General features: G+C 36.9%; 1 protein-coding gene across 3 annotated transcripts; it reads right to left on the bottom strand.

Moving 5' to 3' along the window:
* Window positions 1-1,828: 1,828 nt before the first annotated feature.
* On the bottom strand, window positions 1,829-21,629 carry RTDR1_1 (Radial spoke head 14; the record flags this gene model as incomplete). 3 transcript variants are annotated; one of them, XM_051218932.1, is made up of 9 exons in its annotated part: window positions 1,829-2,152; window positions 3,846-3,908; window positions 7,015-7,126; window positions 10,796-10,912; window positions 18,419-18,567; window positions 18,607-18,821; window positions 18,856-18,942; window positions 18,987-19,092; window positions 21,492-21,629. In XM_051218932.1, the coding sequence occupies 9 exons, from the start codon at window positions 21,627-21,629 to the stop codon at window positions 2,069-2,071; spliced, it is 1,071 nt and encodes a 356-aa protein (XP_051068706.1). In that variant the 3' UTR covers window positions 1,829-2,068. The 3 variants fall into 3 exon arrangements, with proteins under 3 accessions (XP_051068706.1, XP_051068707.1, XP_051068705.1); XM_051218930.1 differs by lacking the exon at window positions 7,015-7,126; XM_051218931.1 differs by lacking the exons at window positions 1,829-2,152; window positions 3,846-3,908; window positions 7,015-7,126 and adding an exon at window positions 9,674-9,849.
* Window positions 21,630-22,355: the final 726 nt, after the last annotated feature.

The following is a 22,355-nucleotide window of genomic DNA, read 5'->3' as shown; positions in this document are numbered from 1 at the left end:
GGTTTGGTTTGAAATACAGAATCTATCAAACTGTACAGCTGAATTCATAAGTCAATTGAAGCTAGACCACCATGGAAAACGTAGAAGCACTGGACGACCATTTCGTCCTAGTATGGGACTCCTCAGCAGTGCGCATACACTGTTGGGATGATCCAGAAAACTACTCGCAAAAAGACAAGAAAGGCTCAAGAAACACTATAAAGCATTTTATCCAATCAGTATTCACTTGAAGTCCAGCCAGAAACATCAAGAAAGTGAAAAGTCAAATGTTGAGTTTCTGATTGGATGATTCCATAAACATTTAATATTGAATGAAACTATTCATTATAAACACATCTCGCGGGGTGCCGAATCGTGGATGCGCACTGCTGAGGAGTCCCATATCAGGACGAAACGGCCGTCCAGTGCTTCCAGGTTTTCCATAGTGGTCTAGCTTCAATTGATTCATGATTTTAATCAGTGAAATAACATTAAGCGTCTAGAAGAACATTAGATTAGTAAATTAAATTACAATAGTATACAATAACTCTCAATGTTATTACTTTGCAAATCAATAGTACCACTGATGTATATAAATGACGAATAACTAATGAAATTGCTTGTAAATAGTCAGAAAGAAACCCATGGACTTACAAGAAGGATCCTTCATCAGTTACAAACCAGAAGTTGAAAACAAGAAAAGACTATTCACATATGTGTTGAGAAGATCCAGAAAACTACTCGAAAAAAAAACCCAACAAAGGCTCTAAATACACTGAAAAACATCTTATTCAATCAGGCTTCAATAGAAATTTTGCCAGAAACATCAAGACATTTGCAAAATGTCAGTCAATCATCTCAGACTTTATTGTTCTTTTGTTCCTACACTAATCACACTCTGTTCTCGTTCTCTTTTGTTTGATCATCTTAGCCTCCTGCCACCAGGTATTTCACTTTCGATTGATGATACTGTAAGGGGGTGATCCAGAAAACTACTCGCAAAAACACAAGAAAGGCTCAAGAAAAACTATGAAGCATTTTGTCCAATGAGTGTTCACTTGAAGTTTAGCCAGAAATATCAAGAAAGTGAAAAGTCAAATGTCGAGTTTCTGATTGAATGATTACTTATACTGCTATTATGTTTAGTGGCATTTCAGAATTTTGAAGAAACCCAAGGACATCTAAAATACTATAGAAACCCTAGATTTTCTGTACTAAATGGGAGCTTTGGGGTAAAGTGCTCGTCGTATATCTTGCACCTTTTCTTTCATGTCCAATTCACTGTGCAGATTTAGCCTAGGGGTTACTAGAAGAGCTTGGAAATCGAATCTAGCGTTCAATTAGCAAGACTTATCAAAATGTGAATGAATGAAGTTAGATACAATTAAAGCTGGTTAAAACCAAGCTAACTAGTGAATATGCCATAACTTATGAATACTTCAGTCTTCATATTTTAATGTTTGAATATTCTCAAAGTACCTAATCTCTTGTATGTACTTTTTTATTACGAATGAGAATACTTGATCATTCTCCAATATTGACCACTTTAAAATAGGCTTTTTTTAAAAGAAAAAAACTACGTTATCTAAACTGCAGCCAACATTTAATGAAATCACTGTTCAATTTTTCACGTAAACAAGAATAACTTGATGAATACTCAGATTTGAAACAATCTTATCGTGGATGCGTACTGCTGAAGAGTCCCATACTGAGACGAAACAACCGTTTAATCCTTCCAGGTTTTCCATGATGATCTATCTTTAATTGATTTATGATCTCAACTATTAAATCACTATAATCTCCACAAACCCTCTTTCTGATGATGGTGATAATAATAATCTCATTATATCACATAAAATGAATTATATTATTATAGATAATCTGATGCATACATTAATGAAGAAATATATTAGACGGTATTTTACTCTCATTAGAACTGTATTACCCTATAAGAGAGATCTCACTATATGATAAACGAAATATTATGAAAGTATACGTAAACATTCCGTTTGTTTTTTGTTTTTTTTTTCATTGTGTCTTATTAACTATAGTTTTTTCGGGGGTGGGGTGAGGCGGTGTGGAAGGGGAATTAAGGTTGCCAAGTGATAACAGATAGAGCTATTTTTGCATGTTTCGCTACAGCAGCATTCATATCAGTTACATGTGGTGATATCTGAAAACAAAACAAAAAAAGAATTAAAATGAAATGATTATTTTAAAGAGTTTTGTGGAAATTAGTTTTTATTTGTTACTGATTCATTTCAGTTGGAGATACTATTGAAAATCAGAGAGTTGTGGACATTTGTTCTGTATGACAATGATCAAAAATACCAACCAATGACTATAGGGTCTTGTAGTGAATGTTTAACTAATAGAACCACTAAATCAGCTTCTGACTGAATAATTTCAGCGTCATCCAGTTTATGAATAGCATGCAGACCAGATTGAAATGAAACAGCTAGATGATCGTAATGTGGTGTATGCTGCTTATACTGACGGATATAGGCCCCTTGCAACGGTGTCCTCAGGACTGCACTAAATGTAATGAACATAAACTTACTTACTTACTTAATTACGCCTGTTACTCCTTGTGGAGGAGGATAGGCCGCTCACCAGGATTTTCCATCCAACCCTGGGGAAAACCAATTTATTGTTTCCGTAAAATAGGAAAATCATACATTACATTCATTATTTACACATCTGTCATCAGTTGTCTTTTACATAATTTATCATTCTTCTAATTCTATTGTTATCCCAATTGCTTTCCGTTTCCCTTCCTGGTCTCCTTAATTCAGTCTTCTGGCGACAGACATTCTACTTCCGATTGCTCCCACACACTACTTATATCTGTCAGCGTAAGCAGTATACACCACAGTAACGCTATAACACACAAACTTAATAAAGTTGAAATTACATCATTGGATGATGATTTACTGGTTTTAATGGCCAGTAGTTCTCTGCGAGACCTGAAAGTTATTAAGTGAGTCCCTCACAGAGTCTTTGGGAAGTGGTTTCAAGCAGCCTTAAACCAAGACAAATCATCTATCTACTACTTCGTGATTTTTAATGGTAGTCCATACGAAATTAACCAGTAACGAATGTAACTCGTGAGCAGTATCAATAGTTGAAAACGTTTTCAAATGTTGTACTCAATTATTTTCAGAAGAAACGGTAACTGTTAAGAACAATTGATAATCTCTGACAAGTTTATAAACCTGACTGCATAGAATGCGTACCGTACGACATAGATGTGAAGGCTTGGTTTAACGGTTTTGAATTGAAGTTAATGTTAACACCTCTGAATATCACTATGGACGACGTAAATTCAAACCTCATGATGAGAACTAGTCTTCTGAATATTTTGCGTGCGTTTTACTGATGTGTTGCAACTAAAATGAAACCCAAATATAGGCTACTCGGCTGTTTTACCCGATAATGTAACATTAAAAACTTGAAGCTTAAAACAAATGAGGCAGTTGCCCACTGAATACAATGGTGGACAGTTGCGCGATTTCGTGGGTTGATTGAAGTCAGACATTAACACCATTGAATGCCGACCGGCTCAGTGGTCTATAGGTTAAGTGCCGCCGCACGAGACTTATAGGTACTGGGTTCGAACCTCACAAGCAGGCTTGTGGATGTGCACTACTGAGGAGTCCCACACTAAGACGAAACGGCCATCCAGTGCTTCTAGGTTTTCCATGATGATCTATCTTCAATTGACTGATGATCTTAACTATTAAAATTACTATAATATCCACAAAACTCCTTCTGAAATATTACAATCACTAATCCTAACGAAAATATACATTCACATAATGATAGAATGAAAATTTTATATTAAAAAAACAAAATATGAAACACACTTTATTTAAATGATCCAATAGAATCCTTCGACCTTCAGGTGTCTCAGATAAACAAGTTAGAACCTAAAATGAATGAATAAGATTTTCAATCCTAGAATGTTCAAGTGGAATGCGTAGGGAAATTCACTTCTATCAAGAATCAACTATATAAATATTCATTTCTATCATAACTATAGGTTAAATAAAGATTTGAAGTAAACAAAAAAAAACTGTGAAATAAACAGTTTAATTTTACTGTATTTTGGTTACGAAGAAGAAAATGCTCCACACACTCAGGAAGTTGTTGTGATGCTGTTTAAAGAAGCATATTGCTAGGTCCCGAGAAACATAATGAATGGTAACTTTGGGATCTATTGATGGATCAGTACTAAACGTATATTTCTACTGCATAATTATTAAGTAACTAAACTATGCATATTCATATTTCTCTTATTACAAGCTTTATTTTGACCTATAAACTATTATTATACGTTTTACCATTCTTGAGTTATACCCAGTATACTAATTACTACCTCCCTCATTCGCAACCACATCTGGGTAATTCTTGTACAAATGTTGTTTCATATTTTATGGGTACGTTGTGGTCTGCTTGATTGGTATATAAACAGAGTATGTTTGAAATATAATGATTCATATTGCAGAGGCTGGAACTGGCGTTCTGGACATAACTGGTTGGGCTAGGCGGAAAGCAGAGCCAATCAGACTATAGACTGCTCGCACGTGTTTTATGCGTCATTGATCCGATCTATGTCACAAGTTATAGCATATATGAAACACTTATAGGATGGAAATCTCATGGATTCAGAATCATCAAAACATCTTTTATGTGTGATTTTACTGCTAAATTAGTCAGCTATAATTAATAATGTAAAACTAGATTTATATTGGATCGGAAATAGAATAACTGTCAAAAAAGATACGAACGATATTCAGCAAGATCTATGATAAGGAGTGTTATTTAAAGGAACTGATATTCATTCTGAGTCACTGAAAACAAAATACTGAAATGAAATAATGAACAGTGAATAATACTTTAATTTCAACCCATAAGATTAGTGACCTCATCAACCACTCAAACATGTTTATCTAGCAGCCCAGGTTGAAACTTAACGTTGGTCATTGACTTGTGAATAATGTTCCAAGGTCATATATGATCAAATACCCCACTGCACAAGCTAGTGGCTACTTGGACCAAGTAGCTAAATGGATAATGCAATGGCGTTTGAAGTGAACAGTGCTGGATTCGAGTTCTAGAGTGAACGTCAATTCTGGGACTCAGGTACATCCAATCGACGAGTGCCGAATAGGAAGAAACGTGCTTCATGGATTCCACTGCTAGCCACTATCTATCTTGACTTATATTACTTGGCAATATTAAGGCAATTTGTACAAGTTGCATATATACCAATAAGTGACTGATCAATGGGAAGATTCAAACAACGAATACAAAAATGAATCCACAAACATTCTTTATTTCTCAACCTTAAAAACAGACAGAAAGACATCTTCTATACATCACACAAGACTCGACTCGACAAAAGTAAAATATACTTTCTAAACTGAAACCATCAGATATTAACCCAATAGGGATAATGAAAATTTCAAGATCAATGAAATGGTCATTCCGCTCAACTATTGCATATCATTGTGAAGGAGTGAAGTTAAATTTAAGCTCTATCTCTTACTGCTTTGTTTGATCAACTTTTTTTCTGATTAGTTATTGTTTGATTTAGGGATTGTGTCATTATTTGGTTGTTCCCCTTTTTTATGAATAAGAAATTAAATGAATACTGTAATTAGCTTAAGAATCACTATCTCAAACATGTTAGTATAGATTGTTAATAAGTTTATAGGTATCAATGTTAAGATTTGCCTTGATAGTTTCAAATAATTATCAGTATAGGATGTTAATCTTAACTCAACAAACTTCACAACCCTATACTGATAATTATCATTTGCTCACTAATGACTAGCTTCAAGATAGATTTCTTGGAATTCCAGTGAGAAGCTGTGATCAGTGGAGTACAACCATGTCTGTTGTGAGATAGTAACCCCCTGAAGACAATGGGGAACAGTCACGCAACATCGTGGAGTGATTGAAGCTGAACACTGACACCGTTGGATGCCGGCCGACTCAGTGGTATAGAAGTTAAGCATTCGAGAGCGAAACCGAAGATCCCGGGTTCGAGTCCCATGTGCGCATTGCCGAGGAGCCCCGTACTAGGACGAAACGGCCGTCCAGTGCTTCCAAAATTTCAATGATGATATTAATCTAAAGTCTCAAATGAATTGAGCATCGGGCAGAAAGTTTACTCTGAAGAAGTGACGTACATTAAGTGACGAAACATCAGAAATAAAATTTCTCTTCTTATTAGGATATAACAGAGCAATATATTTATTATGTTAGTATAGAGTTATATATAAATAAATGAACAATATTATTTTTTATTACACTTACATCTAGGATATACTCTAACATACAGCAATATTTGTGTACATATATGGAATATATCAGACTAATCTAAGCAATATATGAATGGATATTATAGTGACTTCAATGGTTAAGATCATCAGTCAGTTGAAGCTAGACCACCAAGGATAACCTGGGAGCACTGGACGGACGTTTCGTCCTATTGTGGGGCTCCTCAGCAGTCCGCATCCACGACCTCGCCCCGTGCGAGATTCGAATCCCGGTGTTCTAGTGAGAAGTAATGACCAGTGGAGTTCAATCAGGTTTGTTGTGAGATAGTAACCCACTGAAGACAATGGGAGATGTGTCGATCGATTTTGTGAATTAGTTGGAGTTAGACATTAACACCTTCGGATCCCGGCCAGATCAGTGGTTTAGATGTTAAGCGCTCGCGCACAAAACTGATAGATCCTGGGTTCGGATCGCTCGAGGTGGGATCTTGGATGCGCACTGCTCAGGAGTTCTACAATAGAACGAATTGGCCCTCTAGTGCTTGCAGATTTTCCATGGTGACCTAGCTTCAAGTGACTCATGATCTTAACTATTAAAATTACTATAAGATCCATAAAACCCCTTCGAATATAAACTTCATTGATTAATTGATTATCTTAGAGGAAAGCCTGACTCTCTAAAATCAGTCATCAATAGCAATTAATAATCATTAAATTTCATCTGAACTAAATGGATAATAATTCTTACCTTGAAAGTATTAACTCTTACTCGACTACATTTATCATCAATCAGATTAAGAAGTAAAGGAATAGCACCAGCATTTAAAGTAGTATAACGACCATGATTTGTTGTACATATACTTGAGAAATAATATTTTAAGAAGAAAGAAAGAAAATACAATCTATCAATTGTACTCTTATTGTTGATGTTTGTTAGCGGGACATAGACTGTATTAAAACATACTCAATGTACGATTGCTTTGATGTACGCTGATTGGCTAATTCTAATCTAATAAGCATTAGTCGATACTTGCAGAATACTCTGGAATCTTCCCATGTAAAAACTATAAATATACTAACGTTTTCCCTATTGTGATACTTACTTGCTTCTTACTTCCATCTAACCTTGTTATTTGGAATATAATCTCTTTCCTGTTCAACCGTGTTCTGATTTGGGGACTTGTCGAGTGAATCGGTGTCCGAGAATACTAAGCAATAGGAATAGCTGGGACATAACCGTAAGAAAGAGATTATAACAATGTTATCATCAAAAACTGGAGGATTTTATCTATTCTATGTTAATTTTCTACAATATGACATAATAATTGATGGTAGTGTCAGCTACTTATGTTGTCAGATATAAGTAGTATATAGTATCAATCAGAAATGAAATGACTAGCAACAGAAGATTAAAAAGATTAAATTGAAAACAATAAGAATGTAAACAAAGAGTAATTGTAATAATAACAGGTGAATGAAGGAACTATAAAGTTTATAAGAGAAAATTTGATGGACTATATACAAATGAAGTATTTCATGTATGGTTTTCATATTTTATGAAGACATTCTGTAATCTTGCGCTAAACAATAAATTATTCTTATATGCAAAGATGGATAGTGGCTAGCAGTGGAATCCAAGACATACGTTTCGTCTCATCTGGGACTCGTCAGGTGGATGAATCTGAATCTTAGTTGATGTTGACTTTGGGACTCGAACCCAGTACTGTTCACTTCAGACGCCATCGCCTTATCCACAAAACGCGCGCCCTGGATTCAATTGCTAGCCACTATCCATCTTTACTTGTAATGCTTGTAAATTAAGGCAATGTCGAGGCAATATGCACAGTATGCCAATAAGAGACTGATCAATTGCAGTCCTAAACATCAGTGGAAAGATTCAAACAAACAATACCAAATGAATTTAAGAAATTAGTCTTCCCACTTGAGTTCTCAATCATTACAGTTATAATCATTACATTTAAAGCAATTAGTCCCTTTGATAAATTTTGATAACGTAATAAAAAGACGAAGATTATCAGAACTATGTGACGATATAATAGCGTGATACATTTCGAACAATCCTATCATTCATAATATACTTGTTAAGAAGTCAACTAGACCAGAAATGAAGGGTAAGTGGGAAACAAAGATAATAAACAAAACAATGTGAAAACAATTTGAAACCTCATCACTTTGGATAATAAGATAATATTATCAGGTCACATATACATAGAGAGGGGGAATCATGATCTCAAAACTAGGGTGTGTGTGAACATGTACCTAAATGGTTGCAGAAAAAAATAGAATCAAATGATCCAGTAAGAGTAGAGGGTGTTTAAATTTTCGTATGGCCGAGCCTTCAATAAATCTTAGTATACACTCTTTTACACTTTTTTGCCATTTGATCACACAAACAAGGCGGTGAAACTGTTTAGAAAGTGAAAGTTAGTGATACGCCTATTTGTTTAGTTATTCAATTACCTGCGTAGACTGTTTCACTCGATGGCCAGAAGCAATACCTACCAAGGACATCACCACTGAAACAGTGGCCCGCACCTTCGTCGAACGATGGGTAGCAAACTTCGGCTGCCCTTCAACCGCAGACGTCAGTTTGAATCTGAACTTTTCCGTTGTCCGACCACACTTTTAGGAATCACTCGCTTCCGAACGACCGCCTACCACCCACAAGCAAACGGGTTGGTAGAACGCCTTCACCGACAACCAAAAGCTTCACTATCAGCTACAAACATTTCTCAGTGGACTGACGCTCTTCCACTCGTCTTACTAGGTATTCGCAATGTATTGAAAGCTGACATTGGATACATTGCGGCTCAACTGGCTTATGGAACGACACTTCGACTTCCAGGAGAATTCGTGGATTCTTCATCTTCTTCAATGAAAATGCATTTAACCTCCTGCACGAACAGGCTTACAAACGCAATGCGTTCAGTTAAACCTGTTTCCACTCGACCTCAATCAACTGATGTTTTCGTTCAACCTGACTTACGATATAGTACACACGTCTTCGTACGTCGAGACTCACATCGACGACCTTTCGAATCAGCAAACGAAGGACCCTTCAAAGTTGTTCAACGCGAACTCAAGCACTATATAATCGATAAGAACGGAACCAACGATAACATCAGCATCAATCGCCTCAAAGCAGCGTATTTAAAAGAAAATCCTATTCATGTTGATTTCCCTTCGGTACAATAATACTTCATTCGAAGGCCAACGCGCATGATGATACTTCGGCAGTATCAAAAAATAAACTTAAAACGACACATTCTGGAAGAAGAGTAAGATTCCCAGAACATTTGAACGATTATTGAACGTAAGATATTAGTTGACATTTTATATCATCTCGATTTCTCTTCGTACTATATGTAATATGGAGAAAAAAACAATTTTAATATGTTTATATATTTATATTTTTATTCCAAAAAAAGCCATTTTGTAAAAATCCTTTTTGCGTTATTACGTGTGCAAGAGTTTATTTTCCTTTTTCGCCCGCTTTGTGTTTTTACGCACGTACGAGTGTATTTCGACATGCACTTACATATTTTTTTCTTTTCCAGGACGGCTGGAAAAGATGATAAAAAGAACGATGAAGTTTATGATGAACCGAAAATTTCATTGTACCTTTTTTATTATTAAATTGTGCTTCATGATCCCTTATAGTAAGGAAAGACGACCAGACACTGCTAAACCCAGCAAGCTATCAGAAGAGTGCTTACCAACGACAAACTTGTTGGGTTTAAACTTTAGGCTGGCCACATCTTAGGGTTATCACTATCCCGCTAAGGGGGGGAGTGATCTGTAGCGGTAAATAAACCCCCAAAATAAATAGCTTTGTAAGTTTTCGACATTGGATGCTAACCACATTAGTTTTAATGGACTCACCTAGCTGAAGGCGCTCGGTCATGCATCCACACCAGATCACGAGTGGGAACGCCGTGCTCAACATCTCCTGCAATTGCTAGCCAGAGTAGATCATACGACTCTTAATATATTGATAACCTGTCAAATATATCTTCGAACCTGCTCGCTTCTGTCTTTTGATTTCACTTGGTGGGTACAATTCATAGTAGAATATGTTACTGATTAATACGTTGTCAAACTCCAAATACCTGTGCCATCTTCACTTACATAATTGAAATTTCACTAACTAGTCATGATTGTAATTAAAATGAATTGGTTAACTTGAATTACAATTAATATTGGTGAGACTATAATTTATGAACGACCTTTGAGCGACGCTTGACTGACCTTGAGAGTGTTCACTTAATAACCACGACCAAATCAGTGTTATAAACTTGTGTGAGGAATCAGAATTATGATTTACAGTTGGTGATTAAGGTTAGGAATCGGATATAGGGTTTTCATAACGAACTGATATCAGCTATAATGCCAAAACTCTATTTATCCAATTGAAGGAATTAATTTCGCACCATAATTCAAGATCTGTTATCCATAAATTATAGTCTCTCCTCAATATTCATTTACAAATGATAATAATTATGACTTACAAACCTAATGCTCCAGCAGAAAATGCTTTCAAATCTTCACTTGGATCGTTTAGCATAGAAACTAATGCAGGAATTGTTTCATTATCCAAAGCTTCTTGTTTACCTCTTAGATTTACACTGTGATTTAAATGAAAAAAGAAAAAAGAAATATAAATTGAAATAGTGAAGATTTGTAGCTCATGTGGATGATTTTAATGGAGTTTTGTTCAGAAGAACGATGAAAGCTCCACGACCAAACCATCCAGCTCACAAAAGAAAACTCCATCAATATATATATTTATATATATGTTATGCATTAACAACATTTTCTTGAGTATTACTATTAGAATGAATTCAAATTACATTTCACACAATAATTATTCTCAATTTAGGGGTTGCGGAGATTGTTAAGTTTTTGATTGAGATCATGAACCTATTGATGTTAGACTACCATTGAAAACCTGGAACCACTGGACGACCGTTTCTTCCTATTGTGGGACTCAGCAGTGCGCATCCACGATCCCGCTCGCGGGATTCGAACCCAGGGCCTTCGGTCTCGCGCGCGAATGCTTAACCTACTGAACCACTGAGCCGGAATCCAATAGTGTTAATGCCTAACCTGAACCAATCCACGAATTTGCGCGACCATCTTCCATTGTACTGAGGTAGACACCTATTTCTACCCGACACGGATTAGCTCCACTGGTCTACTCATTTAAATAAATCAGTAGTATATTCATAAATGAAATTTTCTAAATTTTGCAATTGATGTGTTTTTGTTTATATGTTTACATTAATATGGAATTTTGTACAACAGATTGCTCCATACAGATAATGACAATTTGTTAACAGTTATTATTTCATAATTACTGTATTTGTAAAGATGATTAGGTTCTAATATTAAAATATAAAGGAAAAGTAATTACACTAGTTGAAATCATGAGTCAATTGAAGCTGTACCACAATGGAAGACGGGTAAGCACTAGACGGCCGTTTCGTCCTAGTATATGACTCCTAAGCAGTGCGCATCCACGATCCCGCCCCCGCGAGATTCAAACCCATACTAGGACGAAACGGCCGTCCAGTGCTTCCAGGTTTTCCATGGTGGTCTAGCTTCAATTGACTCATGATTTCGACTAGTGACATTTCTAAAATCTCCACAAAACCTTTTCTGAAAAGTAATTGTTTCCTGTACAGTTTCTTACAATTATTGAAGTCGCGAACCAATCTAACTTAAACAATCGTTAAAAAGCTGAAAGCACTAGGCAGGTGTTTTGCCTATGTATGATACTACTTAGTATTGCGTATCCAAAGCCCCACCACTGTGGTTCTATACAACCTCTATACTGGTAATTATTATGTGCTAACTGATGGATAATTTTGAAACGAAATTCTCAGAGTTTTAGTAAGAAATCATAATCATGAGTCTAAAGATTATGGGTTCGATTCCTGTGAGTGGGATTGTGAATATCCACTAAGGAGGTCCAAAAATAGAACGGAATGGCTATTCAGTGCTATTAAGATTTCAATGTTTGTTTAACTTAGGTTGGTATATGATCTCAATAATATTTAACAACCTCCACAAACCCCTTACTGATACTTTGATATTTCTGCGTCAAATTCAACATACGTTTGACGGAATATATTTGTTTTATGATATATCTCGTTATTTGTGTATAATTATCAATCGACTTATACTATCACCACTTTTGGTATATTATTGACGACCTGTTTGAATATTTGGGCTATCTGTTTGCTGTCATTTAGATATTTCAACAAGTTATCTGTTTTCTTGTTCAATTTAACACATCCTTATGCCTATTGATTCCATAACCTATTCAGATGCGTTTCTGAAAAGTTTACAAACTTTCACTGTACAAGTTACAAAAAATCCTAATCAGAGACATAGTGGTTGCTGGTAATAGGTAGCGAAAAAAAAGTGAACATTATTCAGATGTTGATTCCTGAACTGCTAACATTTAACTGGCGATCATCAGGATCGATCAAGAAATAAGAAACGGAAGCTTGTTGAAATAATTTATGTTGAGAATTTTATATTATAGCAAAAAGATAATATTGAATAGAGCCATTAATAATAATAATGAGTATGAACTGGAATCACGAGCAAATATAGAAATTCGAACAAATTTCTGAACTGACTGAAAGACTTCCTTCCTTTCCTAAACTGTCTATTTCATCATATAATAAGCGCTTCACATAAAACATTTGGTGCTGTTTATCTGTAGTTATATAAAATTAAGTTCAGTAGATTTTACTTATGCAGAGTGCATTATATGAACCAAATAATTCTAAGAAAACTAACTCTTGCTCATCACTGGTGTCATAAGAGACTGTTATAAAATCAATTTCAATGGTATCTTGGTTAAATGCTTGGAATGAAGTGTTGCTATCAGCAACATCCTAGGAATTGTTTATAAAATTCATGAGAAAATCAATAAACTAAATTATGGAGGAAAACAAATGATATAAAGTGTTGTACTTCCCCTCTAGCCTGTTATAACTACGTGATACTTAACTCACATACTTACGCCTGTTACCTCGCATGGAAGATCATAGGCCACCCACCAGCATTTTCAATCCAACTCTGTCCTATAAATCCTTTCCAGTTGTTTTTAGTTACTATTCATCTTTTTCATTTCTGCTTTCGATTCTCGTGTGTTTTTGGCCTTTCTTTTTTCGGTTTACCTTCAGAATTTTAAGTTAGCGCTCGCTTCATTAAGCAGTTTGGTGATTTTTTAAATTTATGACTTGTCCACTTCCAGTGTCTTTTCCTAATTTCCTCTTCAGCTGAAAACTGGTTTGTTCTCTCCCACAGCAGACTGTTGCTGACGGTATCCGGTCAATGGATTTTGAATATCTTGTGTAGACAACTATTTACAAATACTTGTACTCTTTTGATTATGGTTGTGGTAGTTCTCCGCGTTTCACTTCCGTATAGTAGGACTATCTTGAAGTTCGTATTGAAGATTCTCACTTTGATATTGGCTGACAGTTGTTTTGAGTTCCATATGTTCTTCGACCATAGTGATGCTGCCATTATCTTTCCAATCCTCACCTTTACTTTGGTATCCGGTCCTCATTGTTCACCGATGATGCTACCCAGGCGCGTGACTGTTTCCACCTCTTCCAAGGTTTCTCCATCAAGTGTGATTGCGTTGGTGTTCTTGGTGTTGTATTTGAGATTCTTGCTTTCTCCCTTGTGCATGTTAAGGTCTACTGATGCAAAGGTTACTGTTACATTAGTTATCTTGACCTGAATTTGTTGCTGTATATGAGATAGAAGGGCAAGTCATCTGCAAAGTCCATTCATCTAGTTGCATCCAATTCATCTACTGTATCACGTGGTTCCCCTGAGTTGTGGGGGTTTTGATAATCCAGTAAACCATCAGAAGAAAAAGAAAGGAGGAGAGTAAGCCCAACCCTCCTCTTTTACCCGGGCTTTGGACCGGCAGTAACTCTAGAAAAGCTACATGCGGAGTTTTGATATTTAATTAGTGTGTTGTTAACCCTAAACCTATTTGACCCTCTAACCTGAGATAGTTTTACATAAATTATCCAAAACATATCCATATGGATTTAGCAGATCCGTTTATGATCACGCTTAATGGAAGTTAGCGACAAAACTAAAGCATAGGTTCCCTTCTAGTGTGTTGGTTATTTCGCAAAATGACTTACTGCACAGAACAGTGTAGTAAATACTACACTTATTTTTTTATTTTAAAATGTCAAGATCACCTCTAAATGCTGCGATTTAAATACGAATACGTGCATATAACTGGTGTTCATTATTTCATTGAGGATGTTAATTCTCACTGACTGGTTAAAATATTTCAAAAGTGCAGTTTGTTTATACCGGCTATCTTGTTTTAGTTAAAGCGACAGTTTGATAGGTTTAATTTACCAATTATTTTGCTTTCATTTTGTTAGTGTTTGATGAAATCCTTCAGCAAAACACTGCAGTCAGCTGTATGCCATGAAGCCATACAATTAATCTATTCCCTACTTGTTAAAAAGCACGTAAACTAATTCCGCAATTTTATACAGTAATAAATTAGGCCAAGCTTATAACCTCCAACTAGGAAAACAGGGCGATGTTTATACATACTGTATACTAAATACAACTGAATTCAATATTCACAAACAAGTGAGCGTCACCACACAAAATATCTGATCTATGGAGGTATCAACTCCGCCTGTAGCTCTTCCAGAGTTACTGCCGGTCCCAAGCCCGGGTAAAGGAGGAGGGTTGGGCATGGAGTTAGCGTCCCCAACCCGTAGGAAACTAACTCGCCGAAAAAACGATTACCAGAAAAAATAATTCAAACCATATAAACTCTGCCCTGAAAGTTAGGTCTTCATTTAGACGAATTATGACGCTTCATGGTGAAAGCCAAGTTCCTTCGGAAGCCACGAGGCCGATGCACCTTCTAACAACCAGAGCGAACATTTTTATAGGTACATGAAACGTCTGAACAATGTGGGAGATTGGGTAGACCAGTCAAATAGCAACGGAAATGAGGAGATACAACTTGGGAGTACTGGGAATCAGCGAAACCCATTGGACCCAAGCTGGACAACAAAGGCTAAATAAGGGAGAGATGCTACTATACTCCGGTCACGAAGAGGAAAATGCTTCACACACTCAGGGAGTTGCCCTAATGCTGTCCAAAGTAGCACGAAATGCACTTGTAGGATGGGAATCTCACCAATCCAGAATAATCAAAGCATCATTTTAAACAAAGAAGGAGGGGATCACAATGAATATTATCCAACGTTATGCACCCACCAATGATAGCAACGACGACATTAAAGATCAATTCTACGAGCGGCTGCAGTCAATCATAGAGAAGTGCCCAACAAAGGACCTCACAATTCTGATGGGAGATCTAAATGCCAAAGTTGGAATAGACAACACTGGACATGAAGATATCATGGGACGACATGGACTGGGAGAGAGAAACGAAAATGGAGAAAGATTTGCAAATCTGTGTGCATTCAACAAATTGGTCATAGGAGGCACAATATTTCCACACAAACGTATACACAAAGCTACATGGATTTCACCCGACCACACAACAAAAGACTAGATAGATCATATCTGCATCAATAAAGAATTCCGAAGGACAATGGAAGATGTGAGAACCAGAAGAGGGGCTGATATAGCTTCAGATCACCACCTAGTTGTAGCCAATTTAAAACTAAAGCTAAAGAAAAACTGGACAACTGGACAAACAGCACCACAAAGGTTCAATACACCCTTCCTTCGAGATACTAACAAAATCAACGAATTCAAGATAGCTCTCAACAACAGGTTCCAAGCCTTACAGGATCTACTGAAGGAAGAAGAAACTACTATGGAGGACAACTGGAAAGGCATCAAAGAAACATTAACTTCAACGTGTCAAGAGGTTCTGGGCCTAAAGAAACACCATCATAAGGAGTGGATCTCTAAAGAAACTCTGGACAAGATCAAAGAAAAGAAGAACAAGAAGGCAGCAATAAACAACAGCCGAACACGAGCAGAGAAAGTCCAAGCACAAGCTGAATACATAGAAGCAAACAAACAAGTGAAGAGGAGCATTAGAGCCGATAAGAAGAAATACGTGGAAGAACTAGCAACGACGGCGTAAAAAGCTGCCAGAGAAGGAAATATGAAACAACTTTACGATACAACGAAGAAACTATCAGGGAAATATAGTAAACCAGAGAAACCGGTCAAGGACAAAGAAGGCAGGCCAATCACTGAAATTCAAGAACAGAGGAACAGATGTGTAGAATACTTCGAGGAACTGTTGAATAGAACAGCTCCATTGAGTCCACCGGACATCGAAGCAGCGCACACAGATCTTCCTATAGATGTCAATCCACCAACGACGGAAGAAATCAGAATGGCCATCAGACAAATCAAGAGTGGGAAAGCAGCAGGACCCGACAACATACCAGCTGAAGCACTAAAGTCAGATATCAAAGTAACTACAAACATGTTCCACCTTCTATTCAAAAAGATTTGGGAGGAGGAACAAGTGCCAATGGACTGGAAAGAAGGACACCTCATCAAGATTCCAAAGAAAGAAGATCTGAGCAAATGTGAAAACTACAGAGGAATCACACTACTGTCAGTACCAGGAAAAGTCTTCAACAGAGTGTTGCTGAACCGGATGAAGGATGCAGTAGACGCCCAACTTCGAGATCAACAAGCTGGATTCCGTAAGGATCGGTCGTGCACCGACCAAATTGCAACACTACGGATCATCTTCGAACAATCAATTGAGTAGAACTCGTCACTGTATATCAACTTCATTGATTATGAAAAGGCATTTGACAGTGTGGATAAGAGAACGTTATGGAAACTTCTTCGACACTACAGAGTTCCTGAGAAGATTGTCAATATTATCCGGAACTCATATGACGGACTACAGTGCAAGGTCGTGCATGGAGGACAGCTGACAGATGCATTCCAAGTAAGGACCGGAGTCAGACAAGGCTGTCTACTCTCTTCCTTCCTCTTTCTTCTGGTAGTCGACTGGATTATGAAGACCTCGACATCTGGAGGAAAACACGGAATACAATGGACTGCTCAGAATCAATTAGACGATTTGGACTTCGCAGATGACCTAGCCCTCCTATCACGTACACACGAGCAGATGCAGATGAAGACAGCCAGTGTAGCAGCAATCTCTGCATCAGTAGGCCTCAGCATACACAAGGGGAAAACCAAGGTCCTCAAATTCAAAGCGGAGAACAGCAATCCAATCACTCTTGATGGCGAAACTCTGGAAGATGTAGAATCCTTCACATACCTGGGAAGCATAATCGATGAACAGGGAGGTTCAGATGCAGACGTAAAGGCGAGGATCGGCAAAGCAAGGACAGCATTCCTACAGTTGAAGAACATATGGAACACAAAACAACTTTCAACCAATATCAAAGTGAGAATCTTCAATACGAATGTCAAGGGAGTTCTACTGTACGGAGCTGAAACTTGGAGAACTACAACAACCATCATCAAGAAGGTGCAAGTATTTATAAATAGCTGTTTACACAAGATACTCAACATCCACTGGCCGGATACCATCAGCAACAGCCTTTTGTGGGAGAGAACAAACCAGCTTCCAGTTGAAGAGGAAATTAGGAAAAGACGATGGAAATGGATAGGACATACATTACGCAAATCGTCAAACTGCATCACTAGGCAAGCCCTAACTTGGAATCCTGAAGGGAAGCTGAAAAGAGGAAGGCCAAAGAACACATTACGTCGGATAATAGAAGCAGATATGAAAAGCATCAACAGGAACTGGGACGAACTGGAAAGGATTGCCAAAGACAGGGTTGGATGCTGAATGTTGGTGAGCTGCCCATGTTCCTTCACGAGGAGTAACAGGCGTAAGTAAGTAAGTATGGAGGTATCGAAAGACAAGTGATAATTACAGAAATAAGTAATAGTGAGATAAGTGGTTGTTATACGAAAAGTTACCCTATGTGATGAAAACCGATAATTACTTTTTGTCAAATAACTTCTAATGAAAAACGTATGTACTGTGCTCGACACACAATTTAATTGCAGTGATTTAAATCGATTAAAGATATCAAAAAGCATACTTCAGAAAACATCAAAGCACTTACCATAAACGCAAAATATTTTGAGCTGCACGTGTTCTGATTTTTGTGTTTGAATGAGTGAGAAGTTTAGTAAACAGTGGTATCCCGCCAGCGTTTAATCCTTCTTCTGTTTCAAAACTGAAGCAGTGATATAAAGTGTTCAACACAATAATCTAGATTTAGAGGAAAAAACATTATTAAAATATACTAACCTTAATTTCATCCACTTCTTTCTCAACACATTTCACTAATAAGTCAATGTATTTTGCTTCAATGATTGCCTGTACACCTGTTAAATTCGTAGTCAAAAGTTCGATAGCTCTGTGCGTATTTAGTCTGATTACATCAGGTTGGTTAAAATCTAGAAGAGGCTCGAAAGACTCCAAAATATTATGTCTCAACGCAACGGTTCGACCTATCGCGTGTTCTATTTTGAAAATGAAAATTATTTCACAACCTACGGCAAATGATTACAAAACATTCTGTTGAATATCCCCTACAAGGTATGTCGGGGTCTTTTAGCAAAAAGCTCAACAAACAAATAGTGCCTATATAAAGTAGTTTTATTGAGAAAGTAAAGTCACAGTATTACCTTCATTAACTGCTTCTTCGATATGCTCAGGATCATGCAAATAATCACATAAGGCTTTAACAGCGCGTTGGCGTGTTGTTAGATCCGTATCTTTCAATTCTCTATTCTTTTAAATGTTAATAAAAGTTAAATTGCTAACAAACAGTACATACGGATATTGCTTGGTAAAAAGTATGCATGGTATGCATGAATTTATTAAATAGGGACAGGGTTTTTCAAATTAAATGAAAATTGATTAACTGAAGGAAATTATGTCACATTTTACATCTAGATTCACTTAACCCTATAATGAACATTTCGAGGATTATTTTCCACAACCTTAGGGGTAATATAAATATCAATCCTATAACGATAATAAACAGCGACAAAGATGTTTGATTCCGGCAGAAATTGAAATTAGGAGAAGGCTTGATAATTAAAATTCTTTACGTGGTCGAAATCAAAATTAACAAACTAAATCCTATTCCTGCTCTGACTTTTATTCCATCATATAAATTGAACCTATACAAATCAAACTGATCCTACTTCTATACTGCTGGTTGTGTTCTTGTATACTTCCGCATGATTTAAAAAAGCTTAATTTCCGCTTTCACATTAGTTACGAGTCTCAAGAAGCATTTGATTCAACTATCACAACCCGATTTAGACCTAAACAGAACTTCTTTCTACAATTTTATCAGTTGTCTGCAAGCTGAGATTTACGTTTTGTGAATTTTTAAACAACAAGTAAAACACTCAGATTCCATAGTTGGAGATTAAATATGTTTGTGACTAGGTCAACAAAAATTATATGAATACAAAATTTGACTATCAAGCAGTCGGTCGCTCCAAATAGTTCAGGATTACCCACCTCCGTGTTTTTAAAGGCAGCTATTCTAAACACTGACTGGTCTTAAATTCAAACTGGAACGTTTCGGAACCCACTATACAGCCTTAGATTGAATAAGTAACTTTATCCATAACAGGAGACAAAGGGTAAGGGTTAATGGAGCTCTGTTCTCGTGGGTACCTGCAAAAGGTGGAGTTCTTCAAGGTACAACTCTCGATCCTCTTTTCTTTTTACTTTATGTAAATAAATTACCAACTGTAGCAGTTATCCGCTCTACTCTTCACCGATGACATGAAAATTTGGAAACCCATACATGATATGTCGGATAGAATAGTATTACAGGATGACCTTAGCTCATTGGTGGCATGGGTGGACAGATGGTCACTAGAAGAAAATCCTGATAAGAGTGTAGTGATGCAAGTAAATAATCATGATGATTCGTATCACTACACAATATGTGGATTCGTGTTACCCAAAGTAAGAAACTAAAGATTTAGGAGTAATATTAAGCAGCGACCTCAAAACTATTAGTTACCGTAAGGCTGCTGCTGCAAAATGCCATAAGGTATTACGAGTTATTCATAGGTCTTTTCAGTATTTGATTGATGAAGTGCTTAGATTATTATACCCAATTTACGTGAGATCACATTTGGAATATGGGATTCAAGCAGCGAGTCCTTGTTTCAGGTATGAAACAGATATGCTGGAAAGAGTTCAATGCCAAGTTACTAAGATGGTAAAAGGTCTATCTGGCCTATCTTATGTAGACAGACTGAGACACCTCAACGTATTTCCATTATCTTACCGTAGAATACGTGGTGATCTCATATTGGCTTATAGTACACTGAACGATGACTTTGCTACTAACATGTCTTATCTTTTTCTTCCGTCTAGGACTTATCATTTGAGAGGACATTCGAAGGAAGTTAGAAAACCGAGATCAAATCGTCCACATCTGGAGTTTCATTTCCCGCACCAAGTAGTCAATTACTGGAATTCTCTATCAGAACACGCAATATCAGCACCTTCTGTTGATATATTCAAAACGAGATTGGACACCCACAGTGTTAAAAACTGCAAGGATTAATATAGGTCGATAACCTTCTATCTTGATTACTTAAGGCTGGTATGGCATAGAAAACCACAAAAGTATATGTGAACTCAAACTTCCAAATCTTACAAAACAAACCAACGGTTTTTTTTCAAAATGTATATGAGCGAACTAAGTTAAGAGGTATTTAACAATAAAACCAAAAGCACGCGTTTTTCAATGTTCCAGGCTTATCATCTAAGTGTGTCTACGAGAAAATACAAACGCCTTGAACAAGCATAAATGAAAAAGGAACGCAAATTTGCTTCAAACTACAAGGCAGTCAGACCAAATCAACAACGCAGAAGTTTTTGCGTATATATAGAGTAAAAACAGTAATAATAGAAGTAAAGCCCAAAATCCAAGACCTGTTTTCTCATATCTGATTGATTCGTCCCCAAATTATATTCTCGACATAAATCCCCAGACACTTAAATGTTCTTTACGAAGCCTAATAATCTACTCTCCCATCATCATGACCTAATCCATTTTACAATATCTCGTACAGAAGAATTGTTTTTTTTAGTCTATATAGATATGGGAATACAAACATTATCCAATAGGAATTTTGAGTATTGAAACGTACAATTCTTTTTATGGCTAACCTCCCGTAGGCTAAAGTGGCCTTCGTTGGATCAACGTTTGGAGGAGGTTTCAAACTTATTATCGCCAATGCCATTTTGATTGTTCGCCACAGGAAACCATGGTGAGAATGTAAAGACATTCAGTATCCAATATCCAATAAACCAATGTACTTGTAACGAGCTTCAAATCTCACATCTTTTTCACTAGCTTATATAAACCGAGTGATTTCTTTAACACCGCTTCCTGTTGTTTTCGTACAGTTCCATGTATTTTATTGTGTCCAAATGGTTGTAGTCTAACCATCCGCACCTGTCCCATCTTGTGGAGCCACCGACATATCCAGTTAGCCTTGAACTTCTCATGGCTGGGGCAAGTCGCCTATAGAACGACCATGTGGGTGTTACATCCTGCTAGCTGAGGCTTATAGATAAAGTACTGAATCCTCCAGCTAGAGGTGTCTGGTCAAAACCCAAGTGTGATACGTTTAGCATCACCTGTATTACCTCACCTTGTTGGGTGTTAAAAGCTGTTAGTGACCTCCAAACCAGTACTCTGTGCGGTTCAAGCTGAAGCATCAACAGTATGCTCGGGTCACCTTGGTTATTTCGGTACAGTGTAGTGTTGCGATTTTGAAGTGACCTTTAATGTATACTACCACTTCGCCTCCTGTTTTTGTGAACTTAGCTTATCTGTAATGTGTCATGCCTTGTAAAGTCACTTCTTCAATAAGGATGTCGGAAGATAGCCATGTTTCAGTAGGGACTAAGATTTTCACACCTAAATAAAAGCACGTGTTTTTGATTTTTTTTTCTAGTATACGTTTTATCCTTCTTGCGTTGCTGTAGAAAAACATGGTGTTTTCGCC

The sequence above is a fragment of the Schistosoma haematobium genome, chromosome 3 (assembly GCF_000699445.3).
Source record: "Schistosoma haematobium chromosome 3, whole genome shotgun sequence".
In the NCBI taxonomy this organism is placed as follows: domain Eukaryota; kingdom Metazoa; phylum Platyhelminthes; class Trematoda; order Strigeidida; family Schistosomatidae; genus Schistosoma; species Schistosoma haematobium.
The sequence above is the reverse complement of the archived record's forward strand: the minus strand, read 5'-3'. Positions and strand labels throughout refer to the sequence as shown.